The sequence below is a fragment of the Erithacus rubecula genome (assembly GCF_903797595.1).
Source record: "Erithacus rubecula genome assembly, chromosome: 5".
NCBI lineage: Eukaryota > Metazoa > Chordata > Aves > Passeriformes > Muscicapidae > Erithacus > Erithacus rubecula.
In genome coordinates, this window is record NC_136687.1 from 40,990,882 (window position 1) to 41,018,634 (window position 27,753).

At 40.2% G+C, this 27,753-nt stretch overlaps 1 protein-coding gene and 1 long non-coding RNA gene across 8 annotated transcripts in view; both read right to left on the minus strand.

The window, feature by feature from the left end:
- TMEM131L (transmembrane 131 like) overlaps positions 1–27,753 on the minus strand; it is a 79,609-nt gene that overhangs the window by 45,369 nt on the left and 6,487 nt on the right. For all 7 annotated transcript variants that reach the window (XM_079305359.1, XM_079305357.1, XM_079305360.1 and 4 more), the window contains one exon: positions 26,455–26,498. In XM_079305359.1, the coding sequence (XP_079161485.1) occupies positions 26,455–26,498 (44 nt within the window). The remainder of the gene's footprint in view (positions 1–26,454; positions 26,499–27,753) is intronic.
- On the minus strand, positions 11,477–25,805 carry LOC306801927. Its single transcript, XR_013774226.1, has 2 exons — positions 25,770–25,805; positions 11,477–12,394 (listed from the first exon to the last, which is right to left on the minus strand). It is a non-coding gene; the product is annotated as an uncharacterized lncRNA (long non-coding RNA).

Below are 27,753 nucleotides of genomic sequence, written 5' to 3' on the forward strand. Positions count from 1 at the left end.
TCTTCACCATTCTCTCAATTAAAACTTGTCCTCCACAGCTCCCAAAAACCACAGTGGTAAAAAACAAGCCCAGCATTTATTTTACCTTAATACCCAGTGCTACTCTGGTAAAAACTTCCCCATAAGCAGTCTGCATGTCGAATAGCCAGAATGATTTTAATCTTTACTGGATGATGCTAATAAGCATCCTAGAAAGGATGAGTCTGAAAAGGGAGGGATGAACTGTGGTCTCATTAGTTATCCAGCTGCTTTACATAATTTGTGGTAGTACAGTCAATTGGTTTCCAATTTTAAAATACAGTCCTATGACATTACACCTTTAATATCTCTCAGCATGTACATAATCCTCCTGTTATATTCCAAAGCAACAGGCATCATAATTTATTAAATCAGTCAGGAAAAATAATGCTTATTATTATGAAAACTCACAAATTTCATGAAAACAGAATCATAAAAGGGAGAGAACTCTCTCACTACTGTAACAGGTGGAATGCAATATATCCAGGTATCATTCTTGACAAGCTGCTAGTGACAGTCTCCTTCCAACCACCTTATCTCTTCAGTAGACAGCTCTTACTCTACTCCTAGAAACATTGCACCAGTATCTTCCTCCCCTTCCAAAAGTCAGTCTCAGGTACATAACCAGAAGCTAAGTCAAAGTACTGTTGTAATCACATACAAATTAAAATTATTACTATAGTAAAAGCCACAGATATTTGAAGAAGACATGTTTCTTAAAGCCCTCAGATCCTTCTATAGTATGCATACACATAAACAGCAGAATAAAAGTTAAGTCATTGGTTAATGCACTACAGTATGACCTTGAACCTCACCTCTGCTTTAGTTTCTAGCATCTTACAGGTACTGCTTAAATACACTTCTCATCAGACATTGCTGACAACAGCAATAAGCTGAGTGTCTCTCTCTGCCAATTCATGTAATAGGCAGTAGTTCTCCAAGACTTACTCACCTTTCAAGGAATTCTAGCAGCATCAGCTCTTTTTCTTTCAATTCTCATTCTTTGCAATAGGTGCCAAATGCACCAGCTGGGTGCAAATCCCGCAGTGGGTGTAGGAGACTGCATTTAATTTTTTCTTGGTGAAAATGGCCATGCTGCAGCACTGGTTCTTAAAAATGCACTGTATTGCTGTTCAGCCAACACACTATCAGTCAAAAAAAGGGAAAAGCCTTAGGTCTTGGGTGCAATGCAGGATGTAACCAAAAGTATGTATTCTATTACCGTCTGTTGAAACCAGATGGGACAGTGATCTTTACCTTTTCCACAACCCATCCTTCCTCCAAGGAGGTATCTTCTGTTAATGGGCCATTGAGTTTCACTTCATGACTGATAAAATTACATCATCCCATTGGGAGATGCCCCACCCAGGGGGAGGAACCAAGCATTTCCTACCTAGATAAAAATCTGATATTTGGAACATCAGAGCAGCCTTTTTCCACTGGATTCCCAGAGGAAAAACAGACCTTTCCACATCATCACTGGACCTTCAGAGGAAAACTGTACCCTTCTACAGGACCACTGCTTCAACTGAACCACATCTGTCCAGGAGAACTAGAGCCACCATTTAACTGGACTGCTACCAACACCCTGACTGACAGGGTGTCAGACAGTATTCGGACTCTAGTGTTAGGGTTTTTTGGTTTTGGTGGGTTTTTGTTTCTTTTTATTACTGTATTTTTATTTTATTTTTTCCTAGTAAATAGCTATTATTCCTATTCCCATATCTTTGCCTCAGAGCTCCTTAATTCCAAATTTACAATAATTTGGAGGGAGGGGGTTACATTGTCCATTTCAAGAGAGGATCCTGCCCTTCTTAACAAATACCTGTCTCTCAAACCAAGGCATCTTATGAGAGTAGCAGCAGGAGGATCACAGGGGTGCTGTTTATTACTTCTGGAAAGGGCAGCCTGAACTTTGCATGTCTGAAGCCAACATTTAGGTAATGACCCATGCAGGCTCCAAGCTGTCTTCTGAGCATGGAGATAACTTTGGAGCATCCCTGCACACCACTCGACCAGCAATGGTCCCATGATTACAAGGTAACCTGTTTCTGCAGTGCACCCCACAAAAGCTGCCAAATCGCTTTAACCTCCAGCCTGGTCCTGAAAGCAGAACAGCCACATTCGTATGGCACCATGCCCATCACCCAGCCCACGTCCAGCTCCAGGGCATCTGCACCGCTTATCAGTGGTGCTAAAGCAGTACCAAAACATAACCTGAGAGTTGAGTTCCTTCAACAACAGAACTGCTGGAAAGAGAAGTACCACTGCTTTGGGTTGTTTTTTTTCTCTCAAGGGAAAAGATGACAGGTTGGAATAATGGGAACAGGCAGGAGAACATTCTGCTCATGACACTGAAACAAATAGAATGCACTCTGAAGTGCATCACTATACAGAGGGATAGGCTCATCTACATTAGAAGTCTACTTCTCCAGTTACTGTCTCTGAAAGGCAGCTGGAAGCTGTCAGAACACCATTCTGCAACCCCACACTCCAAACACAATTCAGACCTCTGTGAGGAATCTGAAATAAACACCAGTGCAATTTACTGGGATATATAAAATTTAAAGTCACTTTTAACACAAAAACCCTATTTTTTTTTTCTCTAAGAACATAATCTCATCAATACATTCACCTCAAATTATGCCAAGAATTGCTCTTCTAGCTGCAGATGAAATGCCCAAAAAAGTGTATGGATCCTTTCATGAGCATGTCACAGGCTTGGAAAACATACAAATATCTGCTTAAGAATGGAAATCTTGAAACAACAAATGTGGAGAAACAGGCCTCTTCACAACAGAAAAAGCCTGATTTCCAACTACTCTTTCATTGCTTTTAAAATCTGTTAACATCCCATTAAGCATGTCATCTAACAAAGACGGACTCCCTGCTCCACGGCATCTCTTTTTTTGGCAGACCAGTTGAACAACGTCTTCTTCAAATTTTGATAGAGCATTTCAATTCCAACACTTTAGAGGACACTTCTAAGAACAGTGAACTGGAGGAGGAAGAAATAGAAGAGGGGAAGGAAATTCTTGGCAATCACTTTGAACACTCAGTATGCATCCAAAACGTAGCTTAACTGGTGTTACTATCACGTTCCAGCCCAACAATTCAATGTCCTTCCTCCTCTCCATCCACACAACATATTTAAAACCCTGACACTCTGAACCACCCATTTCCAGGAAAAAAAGAGTAAGAAAAACTGAAATACTGAGGAGGTTGCAGAGGACACCACATGGTGACCCAGAGCACCAGGAAGATCTGGAGACAGGTTCTGTCAGGAAAGGTGAGAGTGAGCCCATGGAAACTTCAGCTCATCACCACCACATGCAGAAAACACCCAGTAGAAAGAAACAAATCCCAAATGTGCACACACCATCAGGAATGCCTACTGGGGAGAAAGGGGATGTGGCACTTAAAAAATGGACTGGAGCGAGGTTGGTTAAGGAACAGTGGTGACACCAGGGGAGAAGAGTGGGATGGAGGAATGCACCACTAATCACTTGTGCAAGCAGATGAATGTGTAACTCTAGGGCAGCATTTTTACGGGATTGTCTTGTTTTTAAAAGGTGCATGAGCTGTAAAATCTTAAGCTACCATATTCCCTCCACTAAGAAGCCTCAGATATGCTTGAACATGGAGAAATTCCAGCCTTTCACAATGTTTCCTGCTTCAGGAAAGAACATTTTGTTGTCCTGTGGGTGTAGGACTAATAAAAAGAGATGCTAATACAGGGATGCTGAGAGCACTGTTAAATATAGCATTGAAATTGCTCTTGCTTCTTTCAGTTCTCTTAGTCTGTGATGTATTAAGTAAATACAGGTAAACAAGCAGGTCAGTATTTACTGTGCCAAACCCTAATATTTTAATGCAATGTATATTTGCCTAGGGTTGCAATTGAAGGATGTAACCAAAAGTATGTATTCTATTACCATCTGTTAAAAAACAGGTGGGGCAATGTTCTTTATCTTTTCCACAACCCATCCTTCCTCCAGGGAGGTATCTTCTGTTAATGGGCCATTGAGTTTCACTTCATGACTGATAAAATTACATCATCCCATTGGGAGATGCCCCAATTGACTCTGTCAGTAGCTTTTGTTTGATTTTGTGGGGGTTTTTTTAATATATTTTATTTTAATTTTCCTAGTGAAGAACTGTTATTCCTATACCCATATTTTTGCCAGAGAGCTCCTTAATTTCAAATTCATAATAATTTAGGGAGAAGGGATTTACATTGTCCATTTGAAGAGAGACTGCTGCCTTCATTAGCAGATACCTGTCTTTCAAACCAAGACAATATTACAAATATTTGTCTGGGGGAAGCATAAGGTTTTTGTTTATTTCAAAGTCCAACAAAACCAGATCTTTTTACACAGGAGATTTATTTCTACTTCACTGACCAAAATCACAAGAGAAATATTTCTCCTAAAAATCCAAACAAAAGAGCAGATCCATTCTGAATAAATTCCTGGAGACTGCATTGTTTGTTTGTTTGTTTTTTTGTTTAATGAAATTTTAAAACTGAGTTAATTCATCTGATTCTACACATAAAACACTCTAACTGCAAAATAAGCTGCATTTGACCAGAAGCGAAGGACATTTTCTGGAAGGAAGTTTATCCCAATGTTGATTTTTCTTCCATTAGCTCCTTTAAGTCTTCCTTGTATCTTTATTTCTTCATTTGAATTTATTACTTCATACTGCCTTAACATGCATATTATGTGGTCTGTATTTGAAAATAATCACAAAAGGTACTTGGTTGCCTTTCCTCTTCCTTCCTTTTTGTATGCTTTGTTCACAGCACATGCTGAAAAAAGCAAGTTGGGGAAAGGCAGTTTATTGGCAAGTTTTCTTGGAAGCAGCAGGCAAAAAAGACTCAAGTTTTGAACATATAAGAGGCCCTTGTTGAGTGTATCTGTTTAGGCAATATTGTTTTATTTCTCAGTATATTGATAGAAGTAAAATTTTGCTTATGTTGAGCATTTTGGCACTTTGCAGCACCAGGACAACAATGTTAATGCACCCACAAGATGAGGTTTTGAGATATGAAAGCATGCATTTATTGTACAGGAAAGTACATATTTTATGGAAATTGGAGAAAAGGAAATAAAACCCCTCATTTACTGACTAATTTTAGATTCATTCCTCTAGACTACACCTGATAACGAAAACGCAAAATGGAGCACAAAAGGAACCAGTCTGCAGGAAACCCAGATCCATTTAATCATTCTGATTGCAGCTGATGCAAAGAAATTATTTTGACAAATGAAAACAGGTAATAGGGAGGTAATAAACATAGAAATAGAAAAAGCAGCTAATTCAAAGCCTTATGCAGAACTAATACAAAGCTTCAGTTTGTCACATCCCTAGTCCCTCTCTTCTCTTAACTTCCCCTTTATCAAGGGCAGTAAAAGCAGCAACCAGTATTAGGAACATTGAAGTGCAGCTCCTGAACGACAAAGTGCCTTTGAAAGAGATTATGAAATTGTTTGGAAATAAATTTGAAAATTTGAAAATTTTCAAATTTTAAAATTTGAGTTTACTATCAAGGAAACTCCGCCAAAACCAGAAACAGGAACAGTTTTAAATTATGATTTTTTCCTTTGTAACCTTAACTTGCTTCATAGAGACAGAAAGAGTCCGCAGAAACCAGGAAACTGTCCAGCTTTCAATATCCCTGCACCTCTCATGAGCGAGCTCTACATGGAGTGTCTACTGTGGGCCTTTGGCACTTGGAGAACAGTCATGCCACCTCAGCTTCAGAGACTTCCAGGACTTCTTCTGAAGCTCTGTACCAACCTGTGGCAACACACAAACCCTTCAGTCTTTCTAGATTTTTTTTCGCTTTTTAAAGAAAAAGCATGACCAACATGTAAGAGAACACAAATGCAAATTTTGAACACTGGAAATCTGAAAGTCCCAAAGACTCCCTTATTTTCAGCACTCAATTTTTTAGGGAAGAGAGGGAGGACTGGCTCACTGCTCCTAAATGCTTCAGATTTGTAACCCATCATTAGGAATTATCTACATGCTTTTTGCAGAGAGCTGTGCTGCTTCTGGAAGAAATATTTTTTTAAACTCTGAGGGTAATGGGGCACTGCAACATCTTGCCCAGGGGGAAGCTATGAGTGCCCAATTCCTGGAAGTGTTCCAAGGCCAGGTTGGACAAGGGCTCTGAGCAATCCAGTCAAGTGGAAATGTCCCTGCCATGGCAAGGATATTTGAACTAGACTGAGGTCCCTTCTGATCCATTCTATAATTCTGTAAGAAGGATGCTTGCCTTTATTTCCTCTGTAGCAAACTTACGTACATCAGGGACTGAATCCCAGACTGTGGAAAGCAGTAAAGGCTAAAACAATGTTACCTATCAACTAACATGTGCATGCATACCTGCTATTGTGCATATTTGGGCTGCAGGAAAAGCTAAATCAGAAGAAACCAGTTAAATGGATGAAGCAAGCTCTCTAAAAACAAATCCCATAATTTATAGGGTTAATGATGAAAGCAGGTCTATCAATCTTTTCTTTCTTTTTTATTTCTTAAACTACTGAGGCTGGAAAATCAATATATACCTAAGACCTGCAAACAAAAGGTTCAATGAGCTGATGACTTATTTACAAAGACAGTGAAATAAAGTGGTTGTCTTGGGTTGCAATGCAGGATGTATTCTATCACCACCTGTTGAAACCAGGTGGGGCAGTGATCTTTATCTTGGGGGGTGGCACATGCAATATCTTCTGTTAATGGGCCATTTGTTAATACCAGAGGAAAACCAGACCTTTCCACATCATCACTGGACCTTCAGAGGAAAACTGCACCCTACTACAAGACCACTGCTTCAACTAAACAACACCTGTCACTCCAGGAGAACTAGAGCCACCATTTAACTGGACTGCTACCAACAACCTGACTGAGGGTGTGGTAGGTTCTATACTGACTCTGTCAGTAGTTTCTGGGGTGTTTGTTTTTTTTTTTTTTTTTTTGTTTTTGTTTTTGTTTTTTGTTTTTTTTTTTGTCTTTGTTTTGTTTTGTTTTTTAAATTACTGTATTTTTATTTTAATTTTCCTGGTAAAGAACTCTTATTCCTATTCCCATATTTTTGCCTGAGAGCTCCTTAATTTCAAAATTATAATAATTTATGGGGGAGGGGTTTACACTGTCCATTTGAAGAGAGGCTCCTGCCTTCCTTAGCAGACACCTGTCTTTCAAACCAAAACAGCGGTAGGTAAGTCTAGCCTGTGTAAAGCAGAAACCATTCTGTTAGTTCCACTTGGTCCCTCATGCATTGCTGTCCTCCAGCAACCTCCTTCCTCCATGCTCCAGCCCTGGTCTTTCCATAGCCCCTTCCTGGGCAACCTTCTCTCACTGCCTGTGGTCATCCCTTTTCCTACCAAGTTCTGCAACAGTATTTACACAAACCATTTGCACAGCGTCTACCTAAGACAGCAGTGCTTCAGTTTTATTCATTACAAAACAACAACTAAATTGCAATGATCAAACTTAAAAGTATCTCACCCTATAGGCTTTAAAGCCACATTTCTCAATAGGGCTTAAATGAAAGGACACATCAGAAAAATCAGGCTTTTCTCTCTACGTTCACAACCAACTCTAAAGAAGTTAAATGCAGGTGACAAGAAAAATGAGATTAAGACTTGTAAAGAAATCTAGGGGAGATGATGATCAGTGAGGTAAACATCCTGGTGAAAAAGAAAAGGCATTCTTCCCCAGCTGTGCCTGTGGTTTGCATTTTAGTAGCAGGAGCAACACAATAAAGCATGTTTAAAAGGAAAATGGAATTACTCTCTCACATAAATGCTTCCTCAACTTTTGAAATAACTGAAGTCTGTAGTAAATTTAGATATTAATTCACTACTTGAATTCATTTGAAATTTATTTTCTGAAACTTCTTCTTTGATATCCTTTAGTAACCTGAATTTCAAGCAACAACCAACACACTCTACAGATGTTCCAGGGGGACCATGTATATTTTAGGCATCTTGGGAAGACAGTAACTAAATTACTTGTTTTGGATGACTGTACAGGGCCCACTAGTTCAAAATGCACATCAAACAAATTTTCCCAAATGTCCTGCCATACAGAACATCCACCTTCATTTTCCTTTTGGCTTCATATAATAACAACAACTGTCTTTACATTCTGCAATATTTCATGAAGTAAACTCTGATAACTGCTCCCCCAAAAAAGCCTTTAGCTTGCTTTTCTCTTTTTTAACCTTCTTTACAATTTATCTTTTTCCAAGAAATGAGCAATTTTCCATCAAAATTAAAAGTGCAGAAACAATACAATTTACTCTCTTCTTTTTTTGAGTTCTTCCCAAGACAAATTAAAAGTGCCACTTGCCCAGTACAAACACACAGTTTTGGCTTCCTCAGGAACCTTGGTATTCTTCATGCTTTGTCTTTACTAGGTCCTGGATTTGCGGGATTTTAAGAAAACACTGCATTTCATGTCTCTTTGAAGACTGCTTCTAGCCCATGAGTTTGCAAAATAAAAACAAAAATCATGCAGGCAGCTCATGCTATTTTTCTTTCGTTTTTAAACCTCAAAACTTCTTAATCAAATTTACTTTTTTTGCGTAATTTGCTTAACCTCTAGTTGCCAATCCCTCAAAAAACCACCTCAGAACATTTAAACTGCCCTACATAACACAGGTTTGTTCCTCAAAAACTGCCACTAAGATCACAAATAATGGCTGAGATGTTAATTTTTGCCTTACTCAATTAACTAGAATGAATAAAGGCAGTCAAACCTGAAGCACTCTGGCCTATTTAATACATGTATAGAAATGGCTGCTTTTTGAAGAACGCTGCTCAACTCTCACAACTTGAAACCCTTACAAGAGAAGCTTTGAGTCTCCACCCCTCTGAAAGATTGGGTCCTCCAGCCACACTCCTGCCCAGCACCTCTGAACCAAAAATAAAACATCTTCAAGTGAGATACGCTGCTCACAGCCTTTTTCAGGCACTTTGAGAATATGAACCCTAGAGAAAGGGTACATGGAGAAATACTTAGAGAAAAGGCTTTCACGGTGTCACCATGCTGCCTTCTCTGGCTAAAAACAAAGCACTCATGCAAGCCTTGAGCTGAAAGACCATGAAATTTAAATGATTGTTCCCTACCCACAGTTTTCAAAGCCTTTTACTGAAAGCAATCAAAATTCACAGCATAGCCTCATAAGAGTCAGGATAAAAGAACTTCTAAAAAGCCAGAAGATAGGGCTAAAGCCCACCTGCCTTTTACCTAAGAACACAAATATTTTTATTTACTAGGTAGCAAAGCCTTTATTTCTGTCTTTGTAATGGCAAAACGACAGTAGAAAATTTCAGTGGAAAAGGCAGTTTTTAAGCACAGTCCTAACATAATTACAAGCTGAACAAAACAAGAGAAAAAACAAATTCTATCACACCTGCCTCAATTAAATTAATTCCCACATAAGTAACAATGAATGTATTTACTTTTCCTGCAGCATGTGTACAGAACAATTACCAGTAAAGAAGGAAGAGATCTAAGTGACCTCATCAAGACTTCACATTTTTAAATGCATCTACTGCAATTCTGTTCTTAAAAGTAAAAATAAAAATTCATTTCATCAAGCACACCCAATTTTACTCAAAAATTCTCCCCAAGCTGAAGAGCAAAGGGCCAACTTCTGTCAAGTAGCAACCCTTCCTCCTTCAAGTGTTTCACATGCCAGGGAAACAAGTTTTCCTCCAGCTCTGAGAATCTGGCTCCCACCTCAAGAAAAGCAGGACGCATTGACAGGAAGCACTGTGGGGCTGCAAAGCTCACAGCAATAGGAAGTTACACTCTTGTTAAATTTCATTGCACCCAACCATTTCCTTTTTCTACAGACACAGACAAAAACTTCTATCTTGACAGAAACCATTTTAAGTTACAGCAGTTCGGCAAAATGCCTGAAAGAGCTCTGTGGTCACTGATAAACTTGACCTGTGTGATAATCTTCCTACAGTAATTTAAGAGTGATAATCTTCCTGCGGGAGCTGCCTTTTGCTGTTTCTACATTAATCTAAGCCTTTTAATTTATTTTTATAATGAAAGAGTACAGGCCTGTAGGACAGCCTGATTTTGCCTGCTGGAGCTCAACAGTCCACAGGACACCTTTACACTGAAACCATTAAGTGCCTAAAATCCCACTATCCTTCCCTGTGCCTTGCCTGCCCAGAAAAGAAAAAAAGAATGCTAACTAAAAAGGAAACTAAGCAAATACAAGAAAACTCAGACCTAGGACTTTAAAAAGTAGCAACTTCTGCTTTAAATGTATTCCCTTTATCTGGACAGTGCACCTGATACCCGTTTCCCTGAAGTTAGGGAAAAGTCACGAAGATCACGTCTCAAAGCTACAAAAAATACCCAGTAGTGGAAAACAATCATCTGAACTTTGCATTTTTCCTCTTTTGTAAATTTCAAGCCTAATTTTTTAAAGCAAGTATAATCTTTGAGCATCAACCTTTAAAAACAGTAATTTGCCCATGAGCATTCAATACCATGCCTTGTTTAAGCCAATGTATGAAGACAAACAATGAAAATGAGCTCAGTATGGAAAACTGTCCAAGTCATCTCCACAGCACTTGAACAGGCAGCCTCAAATGCTACAAATGCAAAAAAAGCAAACACTCCGATATCGTTTCACTGCATTGGCAGTAATTTATCTTACAAACTGTAAGAAGCTGGAAAAGTCCCTCAAAAACTTAAAACCATGCATGACTTGCAAAATCCTTTTACCAAACATTTGCTTGAGTAATAGACAAAGACCAGCTTTCTCAGGACTATGTTTCAGTTTTGTAAAGGCAAAAGTTATCACCACTTTTGTTTGTCAAATTTATTAAAAACTTAATTATCCCCTCTAGCAGATCAAACTTCATATAAGACTTTCTGAATTATCTCCAAATGCTTCAAATTTGTTACCACAAATTTAAACTACATAAGTTTTTTAAAAAATACACAGTTTTTCATGCAATCGAAAAGCATTTTCACAAACTGTACCATATGAATGTGAATATATGATGCAAATAAAAATATAAGGAGAAGCAGTAAGGCTACACTTTTCTTAAAGGTACTGTAAGCATGGTGCTGCATGGGGAAGCTGCAGTCACTGAGTCATCCTACACACAGCAGGGAAACTAAACTGCTCCCCCACACCCCAGGGGCTACTACCAATCTTCAAGATGAAAGGTTAAAGTCACTAGCTAAATACCAACAGTGAAAAACCAGCTTCAGCTCCAAACCACCACCACTATATCTCATAGGAGCATCATTCTCTTGTTCTTGTTTTCACTCCTCCCAGCTGGGATATATTATATCGTCTTTAAGCCCCCTCCAAATGTTTCAGCATCACTTGACAAAGCTTTCTGTTGTGGTGCACTGATTCACTAAATCTATGCCATATGTGATGTGTGGGGGTTTTTTTTCAGACAGGATACAAAATGCAGAACATTATGAAGATCCTCTTAAAAATATAAATTAAAAAATGCCAGACTATTTTTATTGTTCACTGGTATTTTATTAACTGACAGCACTGTGCATTTTCATCATTATCTATATGCTTCAATAGCACAGTCATATAAACCTACTCTCAAAAGAAAATCTTTTCTCTCTTAGCTTCCCATACAAAACTCTGGTTATACTTACTTCAAAGTACATCCCCTCCTGCAGTCAGAAAAAGAAAGGGGAATCATCCACAGCATCACATCATTTCCACTTTTTCACCTAAAGCCAGTAAACCCCCATGGTGACAGCACATCACTGCAGACAGTCTGCAAAATTTCCCTGGCTGCCCCTTTTGAACAGTGCAGCTTGTTGAGCTCTCCTGTTTTGTGTCACTCGTCACTCTGGATTGTGATGTGCAAAATGGTAAAACAGCTCCATGACTTAGTGCTATTAATAAAAACAAGCATGCTCACTGTGTGTTTGTGACCTACTCCTAAGTACTACTGTGTATTTATAGGTCACTAGATTACCTTGTTAAAGGAAACATGCAGATATGAAAAAATTCATACAGGAAAATTCAAACTGGCAAAAACCAAAAAATAAAATTGGCATTACCAGGATTAGTAGTTGCAACACTTATCACAAAAACCACCAGCCCCTTACAAAACACCTGGGATCTGTTGAAGCCAATGAAGCATATGCTCTCAGCCAATTTCCTCTGATGTATAAATGCTGCAGTGTTCTGCTATTATACAACACAGAACCATATGAAACACACCCTGTTTCACAGGTTTATTGACAAAATGTCTACCACCAAATAAATCTCAGGTATGTTATGGCTCTGAATTCCAATAAGGGGCACCTAAAGTCCACAAGTTAGCATTTACTTCCTTCAACAGGATAACTGTGAGGAAAGAAAAAGCAGGAAAATTAGCTGAAAAAAACAGCAGGAAGTCAGCTTTTGATTATTATATATCCACTAAAAAAGTACATGCAATCAAGTAAAATATTAAAACTCCACCTCCTCTAGATTCATGCATTTCCTCCTTTATTTCAAAGCTAGGAAGCTAATCAGAGTTTCTTGACAAGCCTCTAACCAGACATCTGCTTCCACTGCAATAAAGGATGCACTTTGATTCTGCATGGGATTTCTCAAGCTGCCCATGAGAGTAAAAGCTCATCCAGACACAGTAAAGATACCTCTGCAGCCCAAAGGTGTATTTAACTAGTCTTGGCCATATATCTCTCAACACTTCTTGCTCTTTAAAACAAGCAAATTAATGCCATGGTCCCATGAGAACTCACACAATAGTCCCACTGAAGCCAGAGGCGCTTCTCATAGGCAGAGGGGCAGCTGAGGTGAACTGAGGAGCAGGACTGACACACACCACTTTGCCTCTCCTTATGGGAGCATTTGGGTACATGGATGGACATGCATCTGAACCAAGAGCAAGACATAAAGCTTTGCAAAATGCATCCAGCCTCTGAAGAGGCTTCTTCTGTCACTCCATGGCAATAATTTACAAAAAAAAAAAAGGAAGTTATGCAAGGAAGCTTTGTAAGGAAGATCTTCAATCACATCAAAATGGAAGACATGGCTTTTGGCAGGAATACAGCAAAAACACAATGGGAATAAAGAAACTTAAGGTGCTGCCCCAAACCATGGCCAGCAGTAGACAATGTGGATTTGCAGTTACCACAGAGCCACATTTTTGGCACCTGATCTTACCTTTCCACAGCTTGCAAGCTTCCAGTAGGAAAAGGGAAAATAAAGAAGATCTGAGTGTTCAAACCAAGTGTCATTGTCCCCAACCTAGTACATGCACCCAGAATGACATAACCACCAAGGCAGGCACATGGGAAAGTCACAGATGACATGGGACAACCCAAAGTTTTCCAAGTCCCAAACAAGCTTTCTCAGCTTGGGGACAAAGGTAAAGGTTCTCATCTTAAAGTTTGGAAGCATATAGTCTATATACTTCTCTGCACAGTAAATGTTTCAGAAACAACAAAACACAGCCCACTGCTTCAATGACCAGAATGCATGAATAATTGTTTTTAATTACAAGGAGAGAAGAAAAAATCCAAGCAAGAATGGAACACCAGGCCAGGGGTGTGTGTTTGTTTTAAAGTGACTACCCGCATCTGCAGGATCAACCACATCATCCCAGCAACACCGAGAATGCTCACAAAGATCAGAAATGTCCCCTTTTCAAATGGCAGTTTAAACTGCTGCAGAAACTGGGTCATCGACAGGCCACAGAAATACCTAAGCAGGCAGCAAGCACCTCACAAGCTGCAGGCAACAGGCTTGCAGCAAAGGCCTCAAATAAAAGAGGAAACACACTAAGACAAAAAATCAGACAATAGCTATTGAAGAAAGGCAGTTAATAACAACGAAGCATGTAAAGCATGGGTCAAGGAGTCGGTCAAGTACAGGCCCTTCAGCTCTCTACCCTCCTTCAGCTGCCAGGAATCAGGATTTAGACACAAACCAGAGATGCACATGGCCCACAGCACCAGCAGGCAGGCACAAAAACTGAGCAAGACTGTTAAATCCACAACACAATAAAGAACTGCAAAACTTATTGTACAATATTATTGGCTGCTCTCTTGCTGAGAGCAGCACAGTGTTTATTTTTAAAAAACACAAAAAAACAGGAATTATGCATTTTTTGCTTATATATGGTTCATATTTACCATCTCTGTGTTCAGGTCTTTACTGTTCTACATTTATTGACATGCAAACAACCTTAATTTCAAAATACTAACCCACAACTGCAGTCAACAGGACAATGGAATTCAACACAAAATATATTTATGTAGGCAATATCTAAGAGATGACCTACAATGTCACGAGTGAGGTCTGACTTTGCTGAATGCATAATAGCTAACACCAAATGAGTGTGCAGCAGGACTGTTGCACACATCTGCCATCCACAGTCAAGAGACTCGATTCTGTTTTGCACAGACCCTTAAAAATTTGAAATGAACCTAGGTGGTGGTTACCCAAGGTGCAAGCAGTTATGAATCAGACACTCCCCTCCCTTCTCTCATTTCACTTCCCTTTTGTTATTGTGTATCTTTCCCTTCACGGTTAAGATTGAAATCTGCTGCTGTCCCTTATCAGTTTTGCCAATCACTTGAAATGAGCAAGCTCTCATTTGTTCCCTACCTACCAGTATCTTTGTTCACTTGATGTTTTTATCAGGGCACAGCTTTCTTTGTTCTGTTCAGAGTCTTCCAAGTTTTTTTCACTTGTTATCATACTCTTCCCCCTGCCTTTGCCTTTCTGGCAACTACATGCTGTCCTTTCCCCACTGTTAAATTCTAGTCCAGACATTCAGCATCATGTCCAAGCAGTTTCCAGTGCCATGTGCAATTTACCGGCTGCCCATCCTCTCTCCCCAGCCAGTCAACCATGCATGGATGGTGGCATCCTGTTTCAGCTGAGTTTTGCCTTACCCAACACACTGCTCTAAGGTTTGGTAAGAGGCATCAGTCTGAAGAGGAGAGCCCTGTGCACCAGAGCAGACATGATCTGTAAGCAGCACTCCCAGAGAAAGATCTGGTGGTTGCCGAGCACCTTTTGTTTCTGCAGCAGTCCAATGGGACCCAAGGTGCAGCCACAGCCTCTGCCCCCAAAGAACACAAACTGATGAGCCCAGAGTGGATGAAAAGGGAGCAAACTGTACTCAGTGCAACCTCACAGTGAAGACTGAGACAAACACTGACGGGCATCTAGTCAGACAGTGGGAACTTAATGAAGGGAAACAAAACCACCTCTCTCCTCTTGCCACATCCCACAGCAAAACCCCACTGCCCCTCCACCCAGAGATTTAATATCAAGACACCAGTGCAACCATCACACTGGGCAACACTCATGTACAGTGACAGCATCACTACTTCAAAATGCTCAGGATTTGTGGTTATTGCGTGGGGCAGGAGTTGACCTGCTATGGCATTACTTCAGCCAGGATCTGGGGCTCGATGCCCAGACTGCACCAAAACCATGACTGTCCAGCTCTGTGCATGATGACAGTCACTTGTCAATAACTTTGGTAGAGTTCTAAGGTAAAAAGACAAACATTTTATATTTCAATTTTGAACCCTTCTAATAATCCTTGTTAGACTGAGAGCAAACAACTTCACACGATAATTTCTGCATCAACTACTGCAAAGGCAAACAAAACTTTCATGATGACACCTAGTACCTACAACTGTGATATTTCATGCAGTCCACATCTTCATACTCTAAGCAGTAGTCAAGTAATTACTTTTAAATTTAAAATGACAGTTTTTATTTTCTACCAAATGCAACCAATTTATTAATGAATCACTGTGATTTATCCTCCAAGAAAATTTAAAAACTGTATTATCAGATAATTCAGTAGAATTCAACTAGTTTAGTTTTTTATCCTACAACTCTCTCAGGACTCAGCTATATTGTGCAATGAAAACAGCTAACACTAAACTGGAAGTGAAGATGATGGGTTTCAAAGGAGGGAAATGTACCCATGGACCACACCTGTTTATAAAACAGCCAGGCTGGAACAGAGGAGTAATTGACAGCTTTTACATATTCCCACCCAGAAAAGCCTTGAGAACATGGTGCACTTTGGCACTCTGACACAAGCAGAAAGGAAGTCTAAGAGCCTAAAAAACCCAGTGCACGTGCGATTTCAATTGCTTATATAAACTGCACCTCTTGTCCAAGTGCACTACAGCCAGTTAAAAGGCAGCATAACATGCAGGAACCTCAAGACCTTGGAAGCCATTCAAAGGATCCTCCTCACAAATAATAAAACAACAAGCATGCATCTGTTTTTTCTCTCACTGGTGCTAAACAAATCGTACTGAGACTGCTGGCTTGGAGTCAAAGAAGTGTCCAAAGTTCCACTTTGTTCCAAACGTATTCCTAACAGCAGCACAACACACTGCTCCAACAAATGCCAGGAGATAGCATTAAAGCGCATACACATATATGAGCCAAATTTTGGTGTTACACGTGGCTGCTGAACTTCTTTCTGCCTTCACTGATAAGAAATAAATACCTGCAGCTGAAGGACTGCAAAGAGTTGCCTCATGCCACCAACCCCACATGCTGCCCACGGAGGAACTCTTTGGAAACACTCAACACAAAAAGAATACCAGCAGGAAGCAGGATACCAGGTGATCTTTTCAATTTTATTTTTATAATAACCAGAAATTGCAGAAATAATTTAAGCAGCTTCACAAAAGGTCAGACCTCAGTGTACCAACAAACTTTTAAAAGTGTTAAGTATTAACATTTGGATACACTGTTTGACAGCCACTGTCAGCTCGGAAAGAAGTGTGCCAGGGTCAACAGCAGCACTCACAGTGACTCAAAGCCAGTCCCTAGAATACCTAGAAATCTGAGTCTCTATAGCAATTCCCTTTTGGATCCTTTCCTGGGACCCACAAAAGCTTTTCAATCAACCTCTTCCATTAATTCAGGAGGGGAAACAGGCTGCAAGAGCATGGCAGAATTAAGGGATCAAAAAGTGCAACAAAGAACAGTAAAAAAGAGAGATTATTAACTTTCTGTTAGATCAGATATTAGCATTCACATGATTTTAAAAAGCTGGGAAATTCTCCTGAGGAGAATGTAAATTCTCAAGTAAATGTGCTACCAACCAGGGAAATAGTCATCATTTATCTCTATCTACTTTGTAAAGCTGAGACTGCCTATTTTTCAGAAGGTCAGAAGGATTAGCCAGAGATTAACAGACATCTGAAATCCATTACTAGTGTATTAAAATGTAAAAGTAGAAGCATAAGAAGCGTAAGTTCTTATTCTGAACTACTTATATTACAGAAGCAGCAAGTACAGGCTAGGGGGACGCAAAGTTTACAAATGAAGACGGACAAACATGCCATTGCAGCTGTTTACTTTTACTTATCTTTGGGTTTTTTCCCTCTCTTCTCTAAACACACAAAATGTGGCCCAAAATCCTCTTTTTTTAAACAAGGCAGGTTAAGTTTAAATAGAAAAATGCCAGGTTCTTAAGCAGACTTGCACAGCCTTCGCAGCATGTGACTGGCCTGGCATTAAAAGCTGACCTTCCCCATGTGTTTGCTGAATGACTACACCAGCAGGCTGTGCCACAAGATCTGTCTCTGCTCTCACAGCTCTGCAGCCAGAACCAAACACAATGGGAAATAAGACATCACATGCCCTTGTCCCACCTGCTGAGACCAGGCTTGCCCTAACTCTAAAGGGCATGCATTCTGGGTGGGCTCTGTCCCAAAGCACAGGCTATGGGGAGATTACCAAGTGCCAAAAAAACCACAAAAAACCCACATAAAATTATGCACACGTGTGTGCACCAGCTTGCAACTGTCCACATAGTGCTGTCACTGTGTGATTTGCCACGCCATCTACCCAAAACCCATGAGCTGTCCCCCAGGCTATCCATCATCCCAGTGCAAATGCTTTAACCCACTCCTACCCCACAGCCACAGATTCGAGGACATTACTCCTAACACACAAGACACTGTCCGTTTCAGCCCCACACTTTTGAGGACTGACCTGCTCATCCATCTCACCAACAGTGAGAGGAATAGCAGATGTGGCTGGGCTCCTCTCCAGCTCCTCCTGTACTGCAGATAAGGAGCAGGATCAGCCCTGGCACAGTACCACCACACAACAACCCACTCCCACAGTAGGCCAAAAGTCGGGGGCAGGAAGAGGCCAGTCTGAAGGACTGAAGAAAGAGCAAAAAGATGCCACAAGGTCCAGACCAGCATGAGTGGGGTTCCCTGAGAGCAATTTGAGACAAGCAAAATCGAGATGACATCCTGCAGGTAACACAGGACGCCCGTCCCACACAACAGCCTGTAGACATTGAGTGAGAACTTCTGTGCACATTTTCAGCTGATGCTACCAGAGAGCAACAGGGAAACCAACCAGAGAATGATTACAAGTAAATGTTAACCTGGCAATAAAAAAAAAGTTCTTCAAATCCAGAGAACTTGTAGGGCTGCACAAGGCAGGGGACAGCACCTGGCAACAGAGTGTGAGACACCCTCTTTCCTCTGGCTGTACAGAAACTACAACCAGTTCAGGCATGGCCCAGACAAAAGCTAAAAAAAAATAGAGATGTCATAAGCCAGTATGCAAGAGATCTGCAGAAGATACAGAGATCAGAAAGCGGAGAAATTATTAACAGAGAAGGCAAAGAAAGAACTACATAGGGCACCAAAATATAAAACATAATTTATTTGTCCTTTTGAAACATCATTACACGTGAAAAGCTTCCTCCAGTAGCACATATCCACAAACACAGTTTCTCCATACACACTAATCCCTGCACAAACAATGACCTCACAGACTCAGCCTGTTATTTTTACCAATACAGAAACTGGTGTTTCCATAGAAGCCTGTGTGACTTTTCAAGGCACCATGAGCCATATGACTGCCAATCTGCAACTACCATACCAAGACTATCTTAATTTCTAAAAGTTGTCACCCACAGATGAGAAAGTCCATTTTAGGTAGCACACACAAGCTGACAGATCAAAGAATCTCTGATCCAGCCATGAACATCCTCCAGCCCAGTGGGTGCACAAAAGTGAAATATACACATTCCAGCAAAGTTTGCTCAATGCAAACAGACAAGATTTTGATGATGAGTGAGACTACAACAGCAAATCTAAGAGTAATTAAATATGGACACACATCACCTTTAAAGTATTTCCATCAAGGTCAACTAGGATCTACCCTGAGGACAGAAGTTTGACAACTCCTTGCTAACAAGTGCAAGATTGTCATTTGCCATTATTTCACAATCATAGAAAACCACAAGGTCACCTTGTCAGTTTTGTGTGAAACACTGTGCAGCTGGTCTGGGCAACTTCTCTCATTTATGAAATGTCTGAAGACAATTTAGAAATAAATAAACGAACAATAGTTGAAACCTTTGTTAACACACAGCACTGCCATGGAGTGTCCCAGGGAAAAAACAAAACACATTTTTTACTCCCTGTATCATCAGGCAAGCATTGTAATTTTGTAAAACTATTGGTATTTTGGAAGGAGCTATGCACACAAAGGAAGAGCTGTCCCTAGCAGCATCTAATACAAAGTTCAGCAAGGCAAAGTTCATCAGTGAATCAACTGCCACATAAAAAAAAGATAAACAACTAAAGCAGCAGGAGCTCAGCCTGCCACCCTAGCTGTGCCTGGCAGAAGCATAAGGAAGGAGAGGAAAGCAACACTGATTATTTTGGAAGAAACTATCTGTTTCTTCATCTACAAGAGAACTTCCAGTTTCATTGACCTCTTGCAATTCTTTTCTGCTTTTAGTCCAGATTCTCAATATCCTGTGCTCCCTACAGGTGTTTCTTTAGGGATTTTTCACTCAAGTGTTACTGGTGGGTGTGTTCATTTCAATTCTCCTCCTTTACTTCTAAGGACTATGTAAAGTAAATTTAATTTATTTAGGCATCCACTAAAACTTAAAATTAGTAGCCCCTTGGTGATCTAGACAAAGTGCAAATGGGGCACAATAGCCATGACTTATCAATTAAAAACAAAAGTTAGCCAATATTGAAGAAGGTTTTAGTGCTAACCACTAAAAACATGCATTCTGTGCATACTGTAGAAATTGCTACCTGATGCAAGTACAGTAACGGGATTAAAAAATTTTATTCCAAGAAACTCAGTTTTTCTTTTCTTTTTTCATACACACATGGATTTTAGCTTCTTTTGTAAAACAAAAATTTTAAAAACCACTAAAAACTTAATAAAAGTAGCTTTCACTATTACAAGTTAAGACCAAGCATATATTATAGGAAAAGTCTTCATGTAGTTAGACTTATTTTTGGGGTAAGTTTAATTACAATCTAAGTGGTCAGTGGTACTCCATAAAAGTTTAGGTTGAAAATATTAAGACGGTTCCTTTCAGACAGCTTAAGCACTCACTGACACTCTCAGAACTACTTTTCAGCTTTTCATTTTGAAACTCTAAATGGATACTCACTTTGATTTTAATTAAATATATTTTAAAAATAAATACAATATAAACATTTTTTTAAATATTCAGACATTTCTGCAGGCACAAAACCAATTTTTATTCATTTCAGTAAAAAAAAAAAAAAAAAAAAAAAAAGCAGAAGGTAAAAAAAAATCTGGTTGATCCTAACCTAATTTTCTATTTTTTTTTTCCTGCCTTAGCCACCACTCAAGCTAGTTTTCTGGTGCACAGGCATACAACAAGTTATCTGGTGCACAGGCATACAACAGCACTACTTTTCCATTGGACTGTCAAAAATTATAGCACTATGACCACAGGCTTTTTGGAAGGGTCAGTCACCTCTGAAGTGTTTTAATACTCCATCTACAGCCCCTGACCCCATTTGTGCCTCTTGACTAGAGCTGAAGTTGTGACCAGGGAGAAACTGCAATGTACAGCCTCGCAATGCGAAGCAGGCTCATTCTCCCACTGCCACTTGGGATTCTTCCTGAAGCTAAAGTCCTAACTACGTCTCTTAAATATTCCCTAAACCCTCTAGCAATTCTGCAGCCTGTGTACCTCAACTGTTTTGCTCTCTCTCAGGCAGCTAGCAAGCTACTCCCTGGCTACCTGTATCTTCAATTTCTCCTCCACAGCTGTAGCACTATTTCACAGACACAGAAAAAAACAACAGGATTAGAAGTAATTCCACCAAGTAATCAGGATATGTCCAAGTCCTGGGCATCAGCTATCACTCCCAGGCTGCATTGACACTCTAACAGGAGCCCACTAGGAGCCAATACTATCTACTGCCCCAAGAAGCTCCAGTCCACAGGGTGAAAAACTCCCCAGTGATCAAAGGTTCAACAGAAATGCCTGAGACAACTGCATCACATTTGGAATTTTCCTAGTAGTTGACACCTAGCTACTCACAGCAAAATATGCCCTACCATAGAAAAAGGCTGGAAAATGTCCTCTTCCTGGCTAATTTCATTCCATACTTCTAGTATTTTATGGATTTCCCTTCTCATAGGCAATCACTATGCATCACATATCAAGAATGCATGCTTCACATATTGAGTACAGCAATTTATTCTGGTGCAAATGTTCCTTAATGTGCCAGCTGCAAAACTGCATCCTCAAAGGCCTTTCTGCAGAAGTCCTCAAAACCCAAATACTAACAATGACATTGTCCTGGTTTAGGGCAAATTCGGGAGGAAACCTCCAAATGGGACTTTTCTAGGAAACAGATTCAAGTGGTCCCTCCCCAGCTGGTTTGGGAAAAATATTTCTTTGGAGAGAATTGGAAAAAAACTGTTTATTTAACAGGCAAAACATGCCCCAGCACAGAAATGAACAATACTAAATAACAGAACCTCTCGCCGCTCTGAAGAGATGACAAACTCAGAAGAGTCCCCTCCATGGGTTGCAGCCCAGCTCACTCAGTCTGTTATCAGTCCCTCCCAGTGCTGGGAGATGCACAGACCAGGTCAGGCCTAGTGGGTCACAGGCGTGAGCTCTGGGTGCTCTTCTGGGTTTTCAGTCCAGAGTACGTTCAAACAACTCCAAGAAAAAGGAAAAAGCCCACAGTCCAGGGAACTTCTCTGCCTCAGCTAGCCAAAAACTAAGTGCGTTCTCCTGCTATCCACTGCAGACAACACAGTCTGTGTGAAGGATGTGGCAGAGCAAGTGCAGTCTCTAACAACAAATTCTGCACCTCTTCTCTCTCCCTTCACTCCTGGAACCAGTCTTAAAGCTGCAAAACTCAATATCCAACACAAACAGAACAGACGATTGGGGATAGAAGCACCAAAGTCACCCCAGGACAGTCACACACATGATATTACATTTTTTTGTAGTTCCAATGACTACTTTCTTGAAGCAGAAAGTTAAAAATTTTGTTAGCATCATTTGTGTACATCACCTGACAGTACTGTCTCTTTATTTATGCCAGACTTCTGCATTTCACAGAATATACTGAGTTGGAAGGAACCCACAAGGATCACCAAGTCCAACTCCTGGCCCTGCACAAAACCATCCCCAAAAGTCACACCATGTGCCCTGAGAGTATTGTCCAAATGCTTCTTGAACTCTGTCAGGCTGATGCTGTGAGCACTTCCCTGGGCAGTTGTTTCAGTGCCCAACAAGGAAAGGTGAAAAACCTTTTTTCTAATACCCAACCTAAACCTCCGGACACAACTTCAGGCCATTCCCTTGGGTGCTGACTCATTATGCTGCTTCAGCAAACACCTAAAGCTTCAAAATTTGCTACTGCCAGCTGTGGCAACCAAAGTCACCGGAATGAATGGGTGGGAGTACAAACAACCACCCACCCCCCCCAAAAAAAACCAAAACAAAACAAAAATAAACAAAAAAAAAAAAAAAAAACCCAACCCAAACCAACCAAACAAAAAAACCCCAAAACCCCCCCAAAAAACAACAAAAAACCCCCAACCAAACAAAATCCAAAAAACCAAACAAAAAAAAAAACAACCTTCAAACACAACAACAAAATCTTTTCTTGTCAACACCTGTCATTGACTTATAAAATGCATCTTTTTACTCCTGACTTTCAAATGTAAGAAAAGCTGGAAAGAAGAACTGGAATAAAACTGGAGGCTTTTTAATAGGGTAATCTAAATACACGTTACTTTAATTCTGTCAAAGTCTGTGGCCTGAAGTAGTACTTAAGTGTCTACTGTGCTGCATTTCTTATTTCAGAATCTGATCCAGAGAGTCAAAAACCAGTATGAAGCAACCTGTGGAAGCACCCAAACAATTAAAATAGCAGGAGTCGTAGGGTGGAAATCAAGGAGTTGATAATGATCTTTTCCTCACTCTTGGGCAGCTGCAAATCATGGACCTACAAATCAACCTACAACCTACAATCAATCAACAATCAACCTACAAATCATTTCTCATTCACCTCTGAAATAGCTTTTCACAAAAAAATGCTATTTTGACAGTGTCTTTTACCTCATCCAAATTTCTCTATTTGTTAAAGCTAAATCTAAGACAGAAACTGTAAGACCACATCCATCTCCCTTGTACACTTGCCACAAGAACAGCAAACCAAGAAGACCACCCCAAAAGGAAGATCTTATGATGCACATGCACAGGAAGTCTGTTAAAAGACTGTTAATACTGTTCTGATTTTGTTGTGTTTGGTTTTTTTTCAAAGTAGGTTAGCAAGCTCCCAGGGAACCCACTAACCTAGAATTAAAAACTGAATAAAACAACGTTTTGGAAAGATACTTTCTCCTTCATGCCCCAAGATGATGAACTCTATATTTCCTTCATCTCTGGGGAAATTTCTGATTTCTTTGTCTCCTTTAACTTCTGCTAATACCCCTACATTAAGGTGCTCTGCTTCTAGGGGCTTCACATCAAATTACAGTAGCTTTAGCTGATTTCCCCAGGGCATGCAGTCAGACAATGAGATGAAGATGCTGCAAGCTTCAGGTTTTGCTGCTACAGGAAAAGGAAATCCCCATGATTTCACCATATAGTAATGTAAGCCAAGGGAATGAAAACTAATCTGGAAATAAACTAATAAATTCTAGTCTTTCCAATTTACCTTTGCTGGTTCTTCTTCAATAAGTCTACACTATAACATTTTTTCAGTATATACAGCACACACAGGACTATGTATGTGTTTACATAAGCAGCAAACCAAAACAAGTTAGAAGACGCACACAAGCCAGGATCTGTTTAGGGAAGCTTCCTGAAACATTTCAGTATGACAGTAGAAGGATGTTTCCACCATGCAAGTGAACCTCTACAAACTTTACTCCCAAAAAGCAACTCTGTTTTTGAAAGTGAGTAATTATTAGAAAAAATTTTAAGTACCTGAACAACCTAAAAAAACTCCAGTCAAATCACTTTTTCCTCTCTGAGTCTCAAGAACTAGTTATTTTCAATAATATTTTTATTATTGTCATAGTAGCCAATTACCCCATCCACCTCCACAGAAAAATAAGCAACCACCTAAATTACATCTCTATGCCTACTAAGGAAACAATCTTAAGCACAGCATTAGAGACTGCTGCCTTTTCACTACCTCTCAATAAAGAAAGCATGCAGGTAATAAAGTTATGCAGTAAAAATTCTGCGTCCAAAACATAATAGCTCCCAGATGACAAAAATCAGAAACTTCTGTATTTGTGCAGGGAAATGCAGCTTTCAGTAGTTTACCCCTCTCTTCACAAGAGCTGGCAGCAAAAAAAATCCCCTCTGCAGGTAGAAATAGGGGCTTTTCGGCAAGCACAAGCAATCAGCATCAGCTGTCAGCAGCCACAGTAATTCTCACATCCTGTTTCCAAACCATCTTTGTAATTCCCACAGTGTTATGGGCTGATGTTTAGACTGGCTCCTCTCCTTGCTTCCCCCGTGCAGCTGCTGGTCCCTCCCTCGAATGGTTTTATCTAGGCTGGTGTTTTCCGGCTCTCTCTCTCTTGCTGCGCTTCAGTTGTGGGCTGTGTCTTGCTCTCTGCCGTCTGCTCAGCTGTAACCCCCTCCCCTGGCTGCTTTGGCCGTTTTTTCCCTTTTCCCCCAGCTGTTTTGTCTGTGCCCCTGTGTTGGCTTGTCTTGGGTTTGCTTTTGCTTGTCTTGGGCTCGCTTTGGGCCTGCTCCCGGCTGCCCCTCCCCCTCTCTCCCTTCTCCCTGCTCCAGAGATTTGCACCGACTCCGGAGGACAAGGATCTGGACTTCGGGGGCCGCTGCTGGAGGTCGGCTTGGAAGGCTCTGCCGCTCTCCCCGGCGAGGACCGGCTGGGTTCGTCTCATCTGGGTTTGAGTTGGGGGAGTGTTTCTATTGTATTTTTGTTAATAAAAAAGTTTTTTCCATTTTCACCAGAAAAACAATTCTTTCTGAGCTCAGTAAAGGAAGGAATTGTGAAAAAGGGGGGGGGGGGGCCCTTTGGAGCTCTTTTTCCCCAAATTTGTCCTAAACTTGGACACACAGATATGAGGCATGGGAGCCTTAATGTGATTCTGGGTTCAAATGAGAATGCTCCCAATGGGGCAGAAAGAGGAAAAGCCATGCAAAGAAATGTTGCAGTGCAGGACAGACCCATCATAACCCATCCCGTTCCCACTCCTTCTGCCAGCTCCTAGCAAGATTTGTATTTTATCAGATCTCTTTGCTCTCAAACTTAAGTTAAGGGGAAATCTGGAGATAAATGAGAAAAGCATTTGTGGCTAACTGCTGCCATCAGAAAACAGTGCTGTTACACATTTACTTTTTACTTGTGATCTTTCTGGCTGGCATGGCACTGAAAGCTGTAACCATATTAACACATACCAAAGGAAGGAAGTGTTTCATTGGTAGACATCCAAGCATTTTAACCTGAACGCTCAGAGGAAACAAAATGTGTATTTAAAAAATAATCTATGATGCTATTTACCCAACCCTTCAAAATACAGAAGGCCTGACAGTAACATAAACAGAGTTGTGACTACCGTTTTGAAGAGCTTTATTATTTATCTGATTTCAAGACATAAGGTCAGAATATTTACTGTTCCACAACAATGCATTAAGAAACCTTTGGCTTTAAATCTCCTTCACTTCTTTCCTTGCATTGCTGCAAATTAATATTCCAATATTACTCACATTTACAAATTTTTAAGGGAAAACTGTCCCCTGCCTTAAAGAAATAAATTATAAAATATACAACAAAACAATTAATAAACATTTTTGTGTGTGTGAAAGCAATGAGAAGCAAATTCTTCTTAGAGACAGGATTAGGAGAAAGAGACGAAAGAAGGTATTTTGCACTTGCATACACTGAGGACGGGTTGTTTTAGTTTCACTAACAAATCAATATTAACATTAAGTTGAGAAAATTGTAAGCCGCAATAAAAAACTATTTAACATGAAGGAAAAAAAAGTAATTTTTTAGTAGTCTGCCCAATTACACTTTGATATTTCCTAAAGCAAAAATCAAAATTAACTTCAATACTCTTGCTTCCATTTGAGTTTAGCTTACCTTTGCTCTTGCGGATGCACTTCCACATCCTCTTCTGAATCAGCCTGACAAACAGAAAATACTGTGTAAGAATCTCAGAACTACAACATGCTACACTGGACATACATACTACTTTTAACTCCATCACAGGTGGATTCTCACGTGACTTGTTTGCAAAACAAATTCAGAAATCAAAAATTACTACAACTACTTTATGAGTCAAATAAGGTGGTTGCTGGACATCCCATTTGAGGTTTCAGCTCATCTCACGAAAGATAAATGGTGACTTAACTTGGCTACTCTGCTGCTTCTTTGCAAATGCTGACTATAGAGACTCATTTTCCATTTATGCAAATGCATCTACACAAAATCCACTCACGTACAGAATTTCAATCTAAAGCCATCAATTGCCCTCAAACTACAGGAAGACTATTTCCACTTTCAAATTTTCTGCCCCATCAGTAAATTTCAATAGTCAGTACCTGAGGAAATAGGATGCAGAATGCCTTGAAATGCAGACCACCTGTCTATGCCAAAAACAAAGACAAAGTACCACATTCCAACTGGCATGGTGAGGTCCCAAACCCAGATCTTACCACTGATTAGCAGCAGGTACAGAAAGCAGAGAGAGAAGAAGCTGTGAATACATCATCTTAGCTCAGTTGCTGCACTCAGGTAATTTTCAAGACATGCAGCTGAACTGTGTCAGCTTGCAGTTCACCACAAACCACTTTGAGCTGTCTACAATATGAACTCAAGTGTTGGTTCAATGAGCTCCCTGCAGGAAATCCATTTAAAACAAGGAGATAGCAAGTTTGAACTGGCCAAGTTCTCCAGGAAAGCTTTAGGTACAACTTAAAATGAAGTGTACTACAGCCACTCAACCCCTGCTGATGAAATCAGGGACAATTTTAGGGAGATTAGCATTTTTCAGGAGCAGGTCACAGTCATCCTGCCAAGAACAGCTGGTGAGATTTCCCAGCTTCTGCTTCCACAGGTAATGGTTCTACAAGACACAAACTACAGACCTTAGCAATTAAAAGGTTACAGGGGGAAAAAATATTTTAAAATGAAAAGACCGTACTTTCCACCACCCCTCCTACATGTTTCCCACGCAAACAGATCACAGAACAGGCCCCAAGCCACCAGCTTTGACTTTACCTTCTATTTTCACTACATACTGGAAAAAAAAATCACCTGTAAATACCAAACATCTTTCTACAGGCTTTAGATGCTTAAGCAGATCAGGCAGCGCTACCTGCCTACTGAATGGGACTGGCAGCAGGATTTCTAAAGACTTAAGTTTCAAGAAGTGAGGAA